At 33.8% G+C, this 18,900-nt stretch overlaps 1 protein-coding gene across 1 annotated transcript in view; it reads right to left on the reverse strand.

Annotated features, from left to right (window-relative positions):
• Positions 1 to 18,900, reverse strand: part of LOC150089433 (spectrin alpha chain-like) — a 579,218-nt gene that overhangs the window by 446,326 nt on the left and 113,992 nt on the right. Inside the window, 2 exon segments of the mRNA XM_090389473.1 lie at positions 2,563 to 2,700; positions 10,758 to 10,859. Of these exon segments, the coding sequence (XP_090245599.1) occupies positions 2,563 to 2,700; positions 10,758 to 10,859 (240 nt within the window).

Genomic DNA, 18,900 nt, shown 5'->3' on the forward strand with positions numbered 1-18,900 from the left:
ATAGGTTTTACCAGATATCACTAAGTTATAGAATGCTAATCCCTTTAGCTCTCTTAATTTGTGCAGCAGCACTAATTGCCTAAATTGCCTGAAGGCCAGAAATATGAACAGGGCGTATCGAATTAATTCTCTCCTAATCTGTTCGCTATATGAAAATTTTCTTCACCCCACGGAAACTATTCTAAATGTAACTTCCAAGGGGAATTCAAAATAATTAAATAGAGATACATGATTTAATTCAAAAAAATTAAACCAACTGAGTAATTTAGAATTATAAAGATGGTTATACAATTTTATATAGAAAATATTACCAATAAACAGTAAAAAATGCAAATTTAGTTAAATTTGCATTTTTTACTGTCTATTGTTAATATTTGACATGTGAAAAACATGTAAAAAAAATTTACGGAACGTTACAAATTTTGAAGTGCATTGCATCCAAATGTCACATGTCACTGTTAATAAAGGTGCCGGTACACTGTACTGTCCCAAAAAAAGAGCACTGGTACTAAGTATTATAGGTTCTAATACTGCTCATGTTTGGGGTTTCATAAAAACAAGAAATTCAATTTTCACCCAAGAGTGACTAGTCTAGCCATTGATTGAAAAGAGCACACAAAAATTCCTCTCATTTTGATGGGACTAAATCTGGGCCTTTTTTTCACATGATATGGAAGGTTGTTGTTGTTATTTGGTTTTTAGGAGCATTAGCAACTAAGGCCATATTGCTCCGGGGATATGCGGTGGTCATTCCCTGACCTTTCTGCATCCTCCATATTTAGTGGTCATGGGCTCAAACCCCGGTCTAATCAAGAAGCATGTGCTACGCTCTGCTGCTCTTGCCCACCTGGCTACGGAGGCACCCAATATGGAAGGACAGAGATCTTAACCACTGTGCTACTCAATGAGATAATTCAGTATCATGCTCTCTACATTTTTCACACTCTTGAATGATCATGTTCAAACCTACTGCTTCCCCCTTAAATTAATAAATAAAACATTCTAAATCTGAAGAAAACATAGGAAATTCATAATTTCCTTATGATCCCAGATTTGTTGTGATCAAATCATAAATTTGGAATCATTAGCATTAATAGAGGCATATAATGAAAAAAAAAAGCAAACTTATACAGCATCAGCCAAAAAAAAAAAAAAAAAACCCTTCCCATTTCACCCATCCATTCACTCCAAAAGTTTGTCCAGTTCTTCCTTGAATTTATTTAAACTATCATCGATTCCACGTCATTCACTCATACTGGAAAAATGGCACAATGCAGTGCAGAATCATGTCAAAGGCATTTAAGCACCTGTATGCAAAGAAGCAAACACTATCACTGCTAAAACATTGAAAGTCAGTATTTATTTTGCTGTCCCCCAATAAACATGGTCTGCATTCACTTGGCCATCCCTGAGAGCTGTGCCCTTTATGTAGCCCCTTCCAGCTTCCACCATTAACATGGCCCTGATACAATGGGTTGCAACCGTTTTTTCTTTCATAATGGACTACCATTAGCATTTCATTCTTCAGAAAAAAAAGCATTAGAATCAGTAATCTTATTCAACCTGCATTTTTTCCAAATGCAAGAAGTAGAATTTTTGTATTAATGCACTAAATTTAAATTAAACATTAAAAACAAAAATTTACATTTATGTGAAAATTAACAATACAGTACATCTACTATATACTGTACTTTTGAATGTGTGGTTTTTAATATTTTATATGGTACTGTATTTCTTAGCAACAAAATATGCTTTCAAAACATGTTGAATGCATTGAATGAATGAGATGTGTTGCACTCTGCACAAATATTTTTTGTACATTTTATTTATTGATTTTAAAATAGATAAAATAAAGATAAATAACAAGTAAAATAAAGCAAAAAATTACTGCTTCTGTATGTTGGAAAGGTGTAGCAGAACTTCCTTGAACAATTACTTGTTCTTTTTAAATAATTTTTAATGATATTCATTAGAAACAATTTTCAGTACAAAAAAAGGCTTCTGCACCTTGTACTGGATTTGCCTGTTTTTGTTTATTCTATTAATCACAGAAGATCTATAAAATATGTGTTTTGTTTCAATTTATTAAAATCAAGAAAGAAATAAGAAAATACATTAAAAAATTGTTGCTGCATATCATGTTGTGAAGTGCATGTTGCTATTTGTTTAATTTATTAAATTACAGAAGGTCCAGGAGATCTGTTGCATTTTTTATTAAAATCCAGAAGAACACAAGTAGAACAGAAAGTTGAGTAAATATTATATTGTGAGGTGAGTGCAGTGAACAAAATAAAATTAAAGAATTACTTTCTATATATTATTAACAATTAATAAAAAAGTTATTAATTAGTTATTCACTTTTTCATTTCTATTAATCACATCAAATGGAAAAATTCAGTTAATATTAAATGCACTTCACAAATAGATTAAGATATACTTGAGAGAAAATGAGGTTGGGTGTTTGTTTGTTTTTTTCACTCTCTTTGCTTGCAGCATAATGTACTATATAAAATAAATTCATTCAAAAAAAAAATAATAATTAATATATTGACATGCAATTACCTCTTGTTTAGCCATCCAAGTGTCTGCTTGTTCAGTATCTCTGTAAAACAATTGCAGGTCCATGCACTGCTCATAAAGAATCCGCCTTTCTTCCCAGAGAGATAAAAGTGATTGCTTTTCATTGGCTAAGGTCATTAACTAAAAGATAAGCAAGTATACTTTAATTTTCAAAAGATTTATGTAATAATGTTAAATGTTTATAAATAAATATTAAGTGTGATTTTCTTTACTTAACAAGAAAAATAGTTTTATAATAATGTTCCAAACCAAAATTCATCCCTCTTATATAATAAAATAAATGAATAGCAAAATAAAAACACAATGCTTCTACTCAAATAGTGTGAATTTATTGATTTATTTTACAGAAAGTTCTCTTTTTAATAATGGGAAAAAAAAAATACTAAATGAAGAAAGAAACTACTCACTACATATGAAAAACCAATAAAACCCTTAAATTTTCTTTGGGGTCATAATTCATGAACTTTACAAGATTTCATCATCTATACAGAATGAATTGAATAAAGTGAAAAATTTTAAATGTGAAGGATATAGTGAGAAAACCTTTCTAAGCAGTGATCATACACCATCACATAATATAAAACAACATTCTGCAAAAGGTTGTAGAATTCTGTTTTGGCATTCTTACTGTGGCATGCTAAATTTGCCAAGGATATCTCTGAGTCACATTACGCAATATTACGAATGGTGGTGGAGGGGGTGCAGACAAGGCCATATGTTGACAAAAGTTAAATTTTCACAAAGTTCTGTCTAAATTCAGATAGAAAAATAGAAGAATTATAATGATTACATATTATAATTTTAATAATATTCTGGTTCTGAAAATAAACAATTTACTCCACTTAATTTATTATTGAAAACATGATGAGTGTGTCTTGAACAGGGCCCATCATTTACCATTTAATAACCCTTCTAATATTCCTTCTTTTCATTCCAAGTTAATATGGAATGAAAAGAAGGAATATTATGGATTTCAAACTGACAATAAAACGTTCATTGAGTTTCTGTTATAGAATCCATCTTCATAAATAAATAAAAGCAATACACAGCCACATGGCTAATGTTCCATCATAGACTGGTATGAATTATGGGGAACCAAACTCCAAGTACCTGCCTTTTAATATCTGACCTTCACATACCATTACACTGCACTTAGCAGTGTGCATTCTAAAACTGTGTCCATAAGCTGTACCACACCCTGTATTATTATTAACTTAATTCTATAAATGGAAGACTTTTCCATTTTGTTAAAAAAAATTTTGCATGACTCCTGCAACCTCATAATTTCATAATAGTTATAGTACATTGGTGTATTGTGAGATGATACTAACTTTCAAAAAGATTCAATTTATTCAAAATGCTTTAGTTATTACTAAATGACAAAATCAAATAAAAGTCTGCTTATGACAGCATGCACCATATAGTAACCAAACAGCAAAATTATTCTTATAGTTCTGGCCAAAGCTATTGGCCAGGCCTACTTCCACTTTACAGTATATTTCCCTCTCTGTTACAACTTGATGGTTCTGTTGCATCTCAGCTAAAGATAAAGCTGACTTATTAGCAGCCTACTCTTTTAAACCTTGTATTGATGATCAAGGTAAATCACTTCCTACAATGCCAAACGCACTACACTCAATGCCTCCCATGGTCTTCTGACAAAGGAATATTAGAAAATTGCAAAACAATCTTAATATCAAAAAAGCTCTAGGTCCTGACAGCCTTGTTCTCAAAACTTGTACTCCAGAACTAACTCCTCTTTTTTGTTGCATTTTTTTACACTCACTTATTCCACTGGTCTTTTTCCTTCTGCATGAGAGCTTCATATCCAGCCAGTTCCTATCCTAGTCATATTAATTTTTCAATGCGACAAAAAAACTGATTTCAAAACTTCTAATTCAGTCTTGTGTTACTTCTCACAAAAAAAAAAAAAAAAAAAAGGATTTGATGCTTCCATTCTCATCTTTGATAACAAAGGAGTTTAATCCCACTCTTCCAATTATCATACCACTGCACTTACTTCTATTCTTTCCAAAGTAATGGAGAAATCTATCAACCAAGAGTTTGTGGTTGATGGAAATGCATCTACTGACAATACTAATTAAAAACCTTCTGTTTGACCAATATGAATTCCATCAAACAACTGGTGATACTTCGGCTTAAGTTGCTCCTCTTTGAAAAAATTCTGAAAAACTTGTCTAAATTTCCAGAATTTGTCTAAAAAGGAAAATTTGTTCAATAAAAGCAATTTCTCTTTACATTTCTAAGGCTCCTTTGATCCCATTTGGCATAAAGATTTTCAAAGCAAGCTTCCATCTTTTATGGACTGTCTTCGGTTTTTGCAATTTGGCATACACAATTTTCTCTCTAACTACTCACTGCAGGGGATAGTAGATGGCTGTCTTCTAATTTCTCAACTAATGGTGTTCCCTAAGGTTCAGTTCTTTCTCTTACTCTTTTCCATCTTGTACCTATTCTTAGTTTTATTCATGACAGAACACTACATTCCATCTTCCAGTATGAGAAATTGTGCCTTGTATAAACAGCTTTAACTTCAAAATATCCATCACCAATTTTTTCAATGCAGATTTCCAGGTAATTTTTTAATGGGGCAAAAAAAACTTCAAAACTTCTAAAACTCAGTCTTATGTCCCACCAAAAGGAATATGATGCTCCATTCTCATCTTTGATAACATTCAGATTTCTAGGAAGATCATCTGACTTCTAATCTCTCATCACATAAGTATATCATAAATATTGCTTCCACTGCAACAAAAATACTGTGTTTTCTCTTTTTGCTGTTGGCATTACTTTTCATCTAAACAACCACTAGCTTGGCACAAATATCAAAAATCTGCCTTGGCATGGAATATTTCTCCCGCATCTGGGATGGTGCCTCCAAAAACTCTGTCAACCTCCTATACTCTATCCAAAAGAGAGCAGTCTAGTTAATTAATGAACCATCACTTACAAACTCTCTACTACACAGATGTTCAGTTCCTGCTGCATGCCTTTTCCATAAACATTTCCATAGGAACTGTTGTGTTGAATGATATCTGTGATTCTACTGTTCTCTTCCAAATAAGTCTGAATACATGCTTCAATTGGCTAAAATCCATTCACTGTCCACTTCCAAACTGAGAGTTTTGAATTGGAAATACTCAAATCTCTTCCTTGTTTATCGCTTCTTATCCTATACAGTAATGCTCCTTCAGGTGTATTTCCCAAAAATTAAAATTTAGAGAAATTCAAGTCTAATGTCAACAACCGTCTTTATAGCCTTCAACCCATACATGGTACTAAATTACAATAGGTTCCAATACCTTTTGTGTTTTGGATCATCATGGGGGAAGTAAATTATTAAAATGAGAAGTCTGATTGCCTTTTAGTAGCACCTGCACCACCAAAAAATGATTTCAAATTTTAATAAGGCTACGATCAAACCAGCGCCATGTTCAGCCAAATCACCCAGCCTGCCTGAATTAAAATGGCCAGCAGCAGCCCAATGGTAACAATGGGAGTATAACAGATACTAGTCCAAATTATAGAATAAATAGAGTTAAATAAGACAAAGATTGTGGGCATCCCAGAACTTTTATTTATTATTTTTTTTTTAAAATAGTACTGGATGCTGGATGAAATTTTTTGATTTAAATTCACCCTGGCAAACTTCGGAACGATGTTGTTTTTAAATTACACGAGAATTCTGTTAATGTTCGGCGGCCATATTTGATCTCCGATGCGTGGACCTTTACCTGCATGCGCGAAGACATATAATCACTATTTAAGTTGCAGGTTTAGCCTGATTCGGTAATTTTCATTCCTGTGATCACGACAGTCGGTCGAAAAGCATTGTCAGCTTCAGGAAGGAAAATCGTTTTGAATATTTTCGTTAGATTCTTCTAATTGCGTTAATTTGAATTTTAATTGTTTTGAATTGATTTTGAATTGTGTTAAATTGATTATTTAATTATTTATATTTTACTTTAATTATTTATATTTTACTTTAATGTACCGGTAAGTTGTCGATTTTTTCGTTTTTTCCGTTTTAATTTCTGGAGGGTATCATACGGAAGTGTTCCACGTACTATATTGAGGTAAACTCCTCTTATTAATTTACTAATATTATCAACGTAGAACATATTGAGTATTACAGCTCTGATTCATACTATCTAATTAATTTTCAAACTCTTATTGACTATTTCATTCACTTCCTGTCTCTCCAGTAGTATACAATCGATACACACAATTATGGGAGATTTTTTGAATGGCTTGGTACAAAATTACATTAAATCTACACTAAGGTACTCGGCCCAAAGTTACCATATTTCTTTCCTAAAATATTGCCTTCAAAACAACATCGTTCCGAAGTTTGCCAGGGTGAATTTAAATCAAAAAATTTCAGGCATAAAACAACTATCACTGGCGACATCACGTAATATTGTTAAGCTTGCCTTAAAATCTCGATATTCGGATAAACAAAAATACCTTTCCCAGGTTAGGAAGCTTCGCGATAAATTAAAAAATTATCTACATCCGAACGATTGGTCTGTATTGAAGACCTCCATAGATTTGCGACGGGAAGCACAAGCCTCAGAAATAAAAAACAGACACGTTAATAAGTTGCAAGCATTATCGAATAGTTCAAGACACGTTCATGCGAATTCTAACACATTGTCGCGAGCTTGCGACCAAGTTCACACGAGTTGGGTGACATCCCCCCCACAGACACATAACGCACTACCACAGAATATGTCGGCTAGTTCACGAACACCCCCTCACCCAGTATCCAACGAACTGACATATCAACAGGTTACAAATCTTTCCTCGTGTACACTATCGCAGGACCAGATTTCACTTTTATCCAAAGGATTAAATTATAATTTACCACCTCGAAAGCTGCCAAAAAAACAATGCGTAATTGATATTGAATTTGGACTTCGTAGTGTTCCACAAAAAGATGTATTTATTCAACAAGTTAACCAAGTAGTGAATAACATAAAAGAAACGCGACTTCCTAAATTGAATACACATGACAGTTCAGCTTTACGAGAACTTCGAGAAAATAAGGACATTATTATACAGAGGGCAGATAAAGGAGATACAGTGGTAATACTAGATAAACATGATTATATTAATAAGTTACATTCAGTTGTGTCTGATACCTCCACTTATCGTGAAGTGGACCCGACACGGTTTACCAATTTGGTAAATCAATACAATAAAACGTTAACCACATATCGTAAAAACGACTACATTACTATGATTCAGTTGAAGGAATTGAAGTCCAGAACATACAATATTCCTGCACTTTTTGGTCAGGTAAAATTACACAAGCCTGGATTTCCGATTCGACCTATTGTTTCCTACAGGAACTCGGCATTTTCAGCCTTAGCCACACATGTATATAATATTATAAAACCTTTTAGACAGGTTATACAATTTGGGATTAAGAATTACGATACATTATTTAATAATCTTAAAGACTGTAGACTCGGCGACAATGACAATTTATTCTCCTTAGATGTTACCTCATTATATACGAATGTAAACGTTGAATACACATTAGATATTATTTGGGATATGTTAAATAAAAACTCGACACCGATTAATTATACGAAGCTGCCTATTAAGGAAATTTTTCACTTAATTAAACTATTAGTTGAGGCTAACTACATCACCTTTCGAGACAAGGTGTACAAACAAATTTTTGGATTACCAATGGGTTTGAGCCTGAGTGGCTTAATGTCAGAGATCTATCTCTCAACGATTGAGCAGATACATTTGACACCTTTCCGTCCCCGTATCACATACTATGGGAGGTATTTAGACGATGTTCTAGTTATTACCGATAGTAGTACTATCCAAGACATTTTACATTCGTTTAATAATATTCATTCTAGACTCAAATTTACATTGGAAAGGGAAGATACGGATACTAAGTCATTAAACTTTCTAAATTTCACGCTTACCCGGGACTCGAACAGAATACAATTTAGCATCTATCGAAAACCCACAAACACCGGTATGCTTCTACATTATAATAGCTACCACCCGTTCACCTACAAAAGATCGATTATCTTTAATCAATTTCTAAATGCCTATAAATATTCAACGACGGATTCTGCTTTGGACTCAGAAATACAAATATTAACTAGCAGATTCTTGAACAGGGGTTATCCCATTAACACAATAAATCGAATTAGGGTACAAGCTAAGGATAGGATAAAAAATACTACACCAATCAACAATAGTAATATCAAAAAATACTTTATTTCTGTCCCATATGTTGAACAGTGGCACAAACAGCTTAACAGATTCTTTAAAGATACCGAATTTAAAATTATAGCTAGGCCTATACGGAAGTTACACACTATACTGAACAATCGCTCGGTTCTTTCCGCGTTCGCAACACAAATTAATGATCTAGTATACAACATTTCTTGCGGTGATTGCGACTCGTCTTACCAGGGTTTGACGCGGTTTTCTCTTAATATTCGTGTAAATCAACACGAAGCCTCAGTTCGTGCTTCTCGTTCAGCAGGGGGTCAGAATTAGCCTTTCATGCCATTAACGAAAAACATACTTTTTTATTTAACGAGGCCAAAATACTTAACGTTCAACGTAATTATACGCGACTATTAATTGCAGAAACCGTTGAAATTAAATTACACGAGAATTCTGTTAATGTTCGGCGGCCATATTTGATCTCCGATGCGTGGACCTTTACCCGCATGCGCGAAGACATATAATCACTATTTAAGTTGCAGGTTTAGCCTGATTCGGTAATTTTCATTCCTGTGATCACGACAGTCGGTCGAAAAGCATTGTCAGCTTCAGGAAGGAAAATCGTTTTGAATATTTTCGTTAGATTCTTCTAATTGTGTTAATTTGAATTTTAATTGTTTTGAATTGATTTTGAATTGTGTTAAATTGATTATTTAATTATTTATATTTTACTTTAATTATTTATATTTTACTTTAATGTACCGGTAAGTTGTCGATTTTTTTCGTTTTTTCCGTTTTAATTTCTGGAGGGTATCATACGGAAGTGTTCCACGTACTATATTGAGGTAAACTCCTCTTATTAATTTACTAATATTATCAACGTAGAACATATTGAGTATTACAGCTCTGATTCATACTATCTAATTAATTTTCATACTTGTTAATGAAATTTCACTGTATTCCCCTTATGTTAATTTGTAATATGGTTTCATTGCTGTATTCACTATAGGATTCTTCTTCTTTAACGAGGTTCAAGCATATGGTCCCATATCAGGTATCATGACTAATACACGATACCATTAATTTATCACATCTCAACAAAATGTCTGATGAGGAATACGTGGAATACAAATAAGTGTTGCACAGCTATTCAAAGAACACAATGTAACACGCCATTTCTCCTGTGGTGTCACTTTACAGAAGTTTTTTTTTTTTTAACAAAACCATTCCATATTGGCTAGATAGTGTCCATTCTAGATTTCGATTCTATAGGCCTTAAAAATGGATGCAGTTTAATTACAACCACTCAATAAAAGCTTGAGGTGGGTATGACATGAGCTAAATAAGATGGCTGCTTAAATTAGCATTAAAAACAACTTAAGCCATGATACATCAGTCTCCTATGTCAAATTGTTTATTCTAAAGATCAGTTTGTCTGTTTTACAAGGCATAAGTAGTTTCCTGGTGATGAAACACAACTTCCACTTCACACAAACAAATTCAACACCCAATAATAAGAAAAGTTTCTTCATTCACCAAAATCATTTGAACATGAATTGTTCCAATTAGCAGGTAAGGTCATTACAAAGACATCAAGACCTCGGTTTGCACGAAAAGTAAAGCTATAAGTGAAATTATTAGATTATTTACCTGGATGGTAAACAATCCTATTTCATGCATTACATCAGTTTATCAAAATATAACAATTATGAATAAATCAATATATGCATCAATATGAACACAAATATAAATTAGTATATCAATTAAAAATTTGTTTATTCACTGGGAAAATCCTATTATGAGGATTTTTTTCAGTTTTACTTCATTAAAACAGCTGCTAGACTTAGATTAGAAATATGACTGCATACTATATGAATCACATCTTATGCAGTATAGCTATATCAGTAAATCAACATCGCTACTACTATCAAATGATTATAACAAATTACCTTTTCTTTGACTTCTCCCACAGCATAATGATCTTCATCTAAAAGAACTTGACCAGCTTCAGCTGTAGTACGAAAACTATCTTCACGAGCATCTATTTCCCCCTAAATCATAACAAAAATAAAAAGCAATTTTATACAAAATTGTAACAATCTATAGGGCAGGAAGCATATTTCTCTAACCTGATAAGAAAAAATTAAGTTAATTATCTTCACTTTCATAAATAGAGATGTACTAGCATTGTATTTTTTTTCCAACTCCTGTAATGATAATCTTGGTAAACCTCCTTCTACAATTCCCAGTACACTCACTCAATGCCTCCTGTTGTCTTCCATCAAAAGGATGTCAAAAGAATTTTGAACAATCTTGATGACAAGTAAGCTCTAGTTCTTGATGCCATTTCTCCACTTGTTTTAAAAATCTGTGCGCTTAAGTTTGCTGCTGTTCTGTAGCACCTTCATACACTTTCTAATTCCACTGGTGTTTATCCCTCTGCTTAGAAATTTGCATATCCAGCCAATTCCAAAAAAGGGTAACAAATACCTACAATTCAATAATTGTCCCATTGCACTTACCTCTACTCTTTCCAAAGTAATAGATTTCTCCACTACTTTGGAAATGGATTTCCAAATACAATACAAGCCAATTACAATAAGCGTGTTGCTTATTGTAATTGGCTTGCATCCAAACATCCAAATTCATTTTCTGCCTAACCAAACGTTGCAACAGTTGTAAAGCAGTTAGTAATTAGTCCAAACTAGATTTTGAACAGGCTAAGAGTAGAAAACTTGTTTCTTGCCCAAATGGTAGTTGAGCATTGTGGTCTCTTCTTGCCAAAGCTATTGGCTACAACTTTTTTCCATTTGTACTTCCACCTATGTTAAAATCTGATCATCCTATTGCCACCTCAGCTAAAGATTAATCCAACTTACTAGCATCCTGCTATTCTCCCAACTCTTTAATTGATAATCTTGTTAGTAGTAAGTAGTGGCATGTGATGCAAGAAAGCAAGTGTATGAGTTTACGCAGCATCAGCCAAAAAAATAAAATAAAAAATTTACAAAACAATTCCCTCTAAATGTCTGTCCAGTTCCTCCTTAAATTTATTTAACCTATCAACTACCACAACGACAGATGGAAGTTTGTTCCAGCAATTAACCACACGCTGGCTAAAAGCAAATTTCCGCACATTCTACGTCTGTCTTTTTTTGGCACCTCCATAGCCAGGTGGGTAGGAGCAACAGTGCGTAGTACACACTTCTTGATTAGACCAGGGTTCGAGCCCGTGACCACCAAATATGGAGGCTGCGGAAAGGTCAGGGAATGACCACTGCTTATCCCCGGAGAATATGGCCTTAGTTGCTAACGCTCCTAAAAACCAAATAACAAACAACAACAACAACAAACATCTGTCTTTCCTCAATTTGAATTTATGGCCCCTTCGATTCGTAATCTGAAAAAGTGGAAGAATCCCATCAGAATTCAGCATGCTCAACCCATTCAAGGCCTTATACACCTCAATCAGATCACCTCGCAGGTGCCTAGTCTCCAGCTGCTGCAACTTCAGAACTTAAGCCTCTCTTGGTAAGAGGATCCCTTCATTTCCCTCACGTCTACATCCTTCCTAAAATGAGGCCTCCAGACCTGGACGCAGTACTCAAGACGTGGCCTGACCTTATACAGAGGGACAGTCACAAGCAGTTGCTCTTGACATTTTAATGGCTTTTGATCATGTTTGGCATAAAAGTCTTCTAAATAAGCTCCCATCTTATGGAGAGCCAACTGTATTTTGAAACTGAATATCAAGTTTTCTCTGACTGCTCTATGCAGGTGATGATAGCTGGCTCTGTCTCCTAACTTTTACACTAATGCTGGTGTTCCCCAAGGTTCAGTTCTTTCTTCCACTCTTTTCCTCTTGTATATTAATGATCTTCTTCCATTGGCTGGAAATCCTCCAAAGTTCTGCTGATAATTGCACATTGCATTCCACTTTCCAGTTCGAAAAACATTGCCCTGCACAAATAGTTCCACCTTCTCAAGTATCCACCATCAAGTTCTTTAAATGACGTCCAGGTAATTCTCCAATGGGGCAAAAATAACTTAGTCAATTTCAATCCTTCTAAAATCTTTTTAGAATCTTCTTATATCTCACAAAAAAGCATCTACTGCTTTTTTGTGAGATATAAGACAGGTCCTATACTTATTTTTTGATGTGACTCAGAATTTTAGACAAGATTACATACCTTTATAAGGATTAACCCGACTTCTAATCTCTCTTGACATAAGCACATCACAAATATAGCTACCTCTGCATATAAAAAACTGTTTTCTTTTTCACTCTCAATTTTACTTTTATTCGAAACAACTATTTCTCTGTACAAATCTCAAATCTGTCCCACAGTGGAATATTGTTCCCATTTTGGAGTCCCTCCAAAACATCTCTCAGACTTTTAGCCTCCATTCAAAAGAGGGTAGTTCAGGTTAATTAATGACCCATCTCTTAGAAAGTCTCATCATTCTCTGTCTCAGACTTTCTGTTTCAGCTGCAGGCATTTTCTATAGATACATACTTCAATGGATACTATTTTTCTGTATTGGCATCTCTAATTCCCCCACTCTTTCAAACCAGTCCACAACCGGTCAGCATCCCTTTACTGTCCAACTTCAAATTCACAGAACCAACTTTTCAACTTCTTCATTTATCCCTTCAACTTCTATTTTCTGGAACAACCTTCCTCCATATGTATTTTCTGAAATTTAGAATGTACAGAAATTCAAGTCTAATGTTAACAGGTGTCTTCAGTCTTCTTGACCTTCAACATCTTCAACTCATGCATAAGTACTAAAGTTTCAAATACCTTTCATATTTGGAGTTTTCATTTAAAATAAATAAATAAACAAGCACAAGATGGAAATTAATTTGCACACTTAATAGCAACAGAGCTAAATGTGCAAATACATACCATATCACTCCCAAAAAGGAATTATATAAAGTGAAATGTGACTACACCAAGCTCCAATAGACAAATTCCATTAAAGTACTTCATTAAATAAAATACACAGACTATCTGTGTATAAATATAGTGCAAATGCATCAGAAATACATAGCTATATCTGAATAAATCAGAATATTGGTAAAGCGGCATCGTTTTAAGTTATATCTCATATTGTGAATACCTTCACAACGAGTTGCCATGATATTGCACTACTTCGAATAAGTAACGCTTCACCTGAGGAGAAGACTAATGTTACTTATTCTCAGATGGATACCACCACCCAGACGGCACCGTTTCAGGGCTATTTGGCCCTTCTTCGGTGGGTGGGTAGGTACCCGAGTTTCACGATATACAGACTATCTGTATATCGTGAAAAATGAGAACAAAAAACTATTCACACAGACCAGCAGTGTGCAAACCTCTCATTTCCGTATTCAATGATACCTCCTGACTACATCTTTATAACTGGCATGCAAGAGGCAGCAAGATCAATTTAAAAGTCTAAGCACAGGTTATAAAAATGCACAGTAATTACACATCTACTCACTTAGCACTATGTTACATTGAGACAGAAAGAGATAATTTCAGAAGCACTTATAAAAGTACACCAAGCTTGCTGAGATCTTGTTTTGTTTACAGCCAGTACTTCCAAAGGTTGCTCAATTTGATAACTAAAATATTTCTAAAATAATAAGTAAATAAAATATAAAATAAAATATGAAAAACTACATCCATATTTTCCTTTTATCCTTCCCCCTATAGAACTATCCCTTCTGCCAGTCTCATTCTTTAATTAGTTTTCATTACAAAGGCACTGTCCAGGTGTAATCACTGAAGTTCTTCCAAGCTTTCTTATATCTTCAACCTTTGTTTGGTAAGTACTTTTCTTGATAGCAGTCTACATGGCATAGGAACACAGCCTTTCAAACCCAACCCTATAACAGGTTTAAAGGTTACAGAGGTTAATGCTATCCCTTTGTTTTTTTTGTTTTTTTTCAAACGTAAGTGCCTTGTTGTTCCTGACAGATAAGGTGCTGGCAAATGCAATCTTCTATTCCATTACTTATTTTATTTAATTTTATTTTTGTATTTTAGTTCACAAATCCACCTTTATTATATGCATTTCAAGATCATATCAGCAAGTTTGGTATACTTTTGTACACCAAACTTGTGTAAGTACTTTTAAAATTATCTCTTTCTATCTCAACACAGTATTATAATATTTAATGTGGGAAGATATTTAGAACAAATAATACTTTTTTAAAACAAATGTTGCAATCTGCAGGATAAATTCTTCTCACATAGAAACAATGCTGTTACAATATTATTACTTTTATTCTATACAGTTAAAGAATTAATAAACACAACAAGTAGTAGTTTAACAACTAAGCTAACTGTGCAGTCACTTATAATGGCAAAATTTGGGAAGCAGCAAAATAACGAATGTAAAACTTCGTACTAATGCATAATATTAATTTTCGTAAGTTAATTATCAGGATAGAAGAGACACAAGCCTAAATTAACACCCATCTAGTGACCCTGAGCAAAACCCAGAACCTATGCCAGCATCTTAATCACTTTCACAATTAGAAACATTAAGAACAGCTAAAAGGATGAGCAGTGCTACTTGACAAAATTCTTTTACACTGAAAAGATGATGGCACCTCTTCCAGGTTCAAGATTACACTACTGTGAGCATGTAACAGTAGCTAACCTACTCTCAGGAATGTACTTTACAAAATTCTTATTATTATTTTTTTATTTGATTATGCTTTGATGATAGAATACGAACATGAAATTTAAATAATAAACTGATATTAATCAGCCTAGCATAGTGGTCAAAACTACACATACACATTTCAGGCATGATAGCAAATAGTAATAATTCATGATTTATAACAAAAAATGAGAAAAAAGCAGCAACTTAAGTGAAATCCAAGAAATTTCATTTATGTGCATCCATCATATTGCTCATTCATTCCTCCAATACAGTAGCCTATGTGATATGTATGAAAAAAAGAAATAATTGCCAGATTTCTATCAGTCTAATTTTAAATAAATTTGAGAAGGGCAATAAATCTTTCTAACAGAGCCAAATATAAATGTGATGAAAATACATCCAGTAGGAGTGAGAGTGTGAGTGTGTTTAGTGTCAAACAGTAGCAAGGGTTTTTTCCCCATCTCTGCAACATCCACTAGGAGTAGAATTATTACATGAAGACAGACAGACAAACAAATAATAATTGCTGGATTTTTACTGGTCCGATTTTAATAAAATTTGGAATGGCTCAAAAAATATTTCTAAAAGAATCAAATATGAAATTTCATGAAAATCCAACCACTAAGAGTCAGGTTATTATATGTGGACATGATGAAGACAATAGGGGCTTTAGCATAACATGCAAATGTGCTTAATAACAACAATTTATTCTGTAAATAACAGAAACTTTTGATCATATGTAACAATGGACAAATTGGAAAAAGCTCATGATGTTTGTAACTTATACAGGGTGATTCACTACCAGTGCGACAAACTTGCAGGAGGTGTAGGGGGCACAAAGACGAATTGGAATCACATAGCATTGCAGGGTCCGAATGCCTTCGTCATGTGGTAGAGGACGTTGAACGGGAGGTCGCGTGAACAGCGATTCCACTGGAAGTCAGCATTTGCGAACTGTTTCTGTTGAAGAAACCAAGTAGCAAAAGTCCTCCAGAGTGGATAATCTGCAGGCTCCAATGATTGGACGCGTTGCAGATGGTATGAACTCATTTGGTTTGTTGACAGTAAAGTTCATACAGTGGGTTGGGAAATACCCAATCGTTGGCCTATCGCTCGAGTACTCGTACTCGGATTGCCTTCTGCAAGACGTAGGACATTCTCCTCATTGTCTAGCGTCCTCGTTGTTCGCTCTCGATTCATGGTACCTCTCGTGAAACAACCAATCTCATGTAACCTTCTATGCACATGTGCAAAAATCGTATGATGAGGAGCACGCCTGTGCGGGAAACGTTCCTAGTACAAGCGCAGAGCGGCGCGCCCGTTACAATCTGCAGCTCCATACATGAGGTGCATGTCGGCCAGTTCAACGTTTGAATACTCGTCCATCCTACTGCCTCGGGAACCGGTTCGCAAATGCTGACTTCCAGCAGGATCGCTGTTCACGCGACCTCCCATTCAACGTTCTCTACCGCATGACGAAGGCATTTCGGACCCTGCAATGCTATGTGATTCCGATTCGTCTTTGTGCACCCTACACCTCCTGCAAGTTTGTCGCACTGGTAGTGAATCACCCTGTATATAATTACTAAGAGCCACATCCATGATATCATAGAGATATGCAAACATCACTGACAATGGATTAACTCCTAGCTTTGTAAAGGGAGTCCACAACTCTAATCAAATAGAATGAAATTACCACTAAATATCAAAATATACAATGCTTAAGGTTTTTTGTTCACCAAGACCTTGTGGTTGACACCTTAAATAAATTCTTTATATTTTATTTTTACTCTATATTAATTGATTTTCTGGTATTGTATTTTTAAAAAATTCCATAATTTTAGAAAGCACAAACCAAAAAAGAAACCAGAATGTCTCAGAAAGCTAAATATATCCTAAATACTCTTTCTCTTTTTTTTTATGTAGTGTACTACGCTGTGTTGAGATAAATAAGTAGTATAAAATACGAACAGCTACCTTTATCTTCCTTTTTAACTGCCAATGATTTTAAAGTTTTTACACTCCTGAATATTTTTTACAAATATACACACGTTCTCCAATTTTTGAATTTTTTGGCTAGCTTTCTGAAATTCTAATTTTATTAATTTCCCCATTTCTATAAAAATATTTCCACATTCACAAACAAGTTTCTTGCATATTATTTAAAGGCCCAAAAATGCAAGAAAGCCAAGATTTTAAATGTATCATTGCAAAAAATAAAAATAAATAAATACTAATAAAAAAAATAACAACACCATGTATATACAACCAACATATTTCTTAGGGGACGTAGGGTGTTTAAGTCCTGAACACCTTTTGATCATGACAGATGTTTCGGGTTAACCTAAAAAAATAAATAATGCCAATAAACATAAGGTTCTGACATAATCTTTTGGGTCATTTATATATGGTCAGTATTCTGCTGATTCACTTCAAGCTTTGATTACCACCTTACACACATGTCTATCGTGGAGTATAGATTCTTTAATTATTGTTGCATAATTCTCAGTAACAAGCAAGAATGATGGGATATAGCTTGGAATCACTTTGATTACAGCCATCTGTAGCAATCAAAAATGGCCAATTTTTCATAGCCTTCACTATCTCTTCTTTCCCTATCCATGTTATTGCACTGGCAATGCCTGTTGTCTATGTTATTCCAAAAAATTGATTTTTTTTTTGATATTTCACTATCAGGAAACATATTTCTGAACAACATGCCTGCATGAGCAGCAGAACTCAGAAAAATATTATGTTCAATGACTAAATATGCAAATAAACATTCAGCATGAATGACACCAATGTTACTATGAAATGCTAGATCTATTTTTGCATTTCTTCCTATGCAGTGCATGTTTTCCTTATGCTTAATTGTTTGAAAATGTCTGATTAAATATTTTCAGCTGCTTGAAACTGAAAAATCATATTAACACAGGATAGTATATAAAGTAAAGTACAGTACAGTACAGTACACAGGAAAACATGTCACCTTTTTCAGATTTCACAATACATGAAAATCTCACATATGTCTTATGAAATTTCATGTCACATTTCTTTGGCACCTTACTTAAAGACATTCTTAACTAGCTTTGCACCACAGAAAGTGGCAATTATAAAAGGCAAACAGCCACTTAGTTTACATATGAAACTATATCAAAAAAATAAAAATAAAAAAAAACTATATCTTGTCCAGTCCCAATGTAACAGTTTATAGTTTATATAAACTATACAATAACAGTTTATATTTCACGGAATTAACAACAACAAGCATTGTTTTTGGCTCAAAAGGCGCTACATGCTATATAAGTGGATATGTGGTGTATATATATTGTACACCAGTCAAAATCTTTTTTGTATGAAAAGCAAATTAACAACATAGACAACTGTTCATTATTTTACCGTTAATTTAAAAATTTAATTTTTATTTTG

This window comes from Mastigoproctus giganteus, chromosome 2 (assembly GCF_048544385.1).
Source record: "Mastigoproctus giganteus isolate SK-2022 chromosome 2, ASM4854438v1, whole genome shotgun sequence".
In the NCBI taxonomy this organism is placed as follows: Eukaryota; Metazoa; Arthropoda; class Arachnida; order Uropygi; family Thelyphonidae; genus Mastigoproctus; species Mastigoproctus giganteus.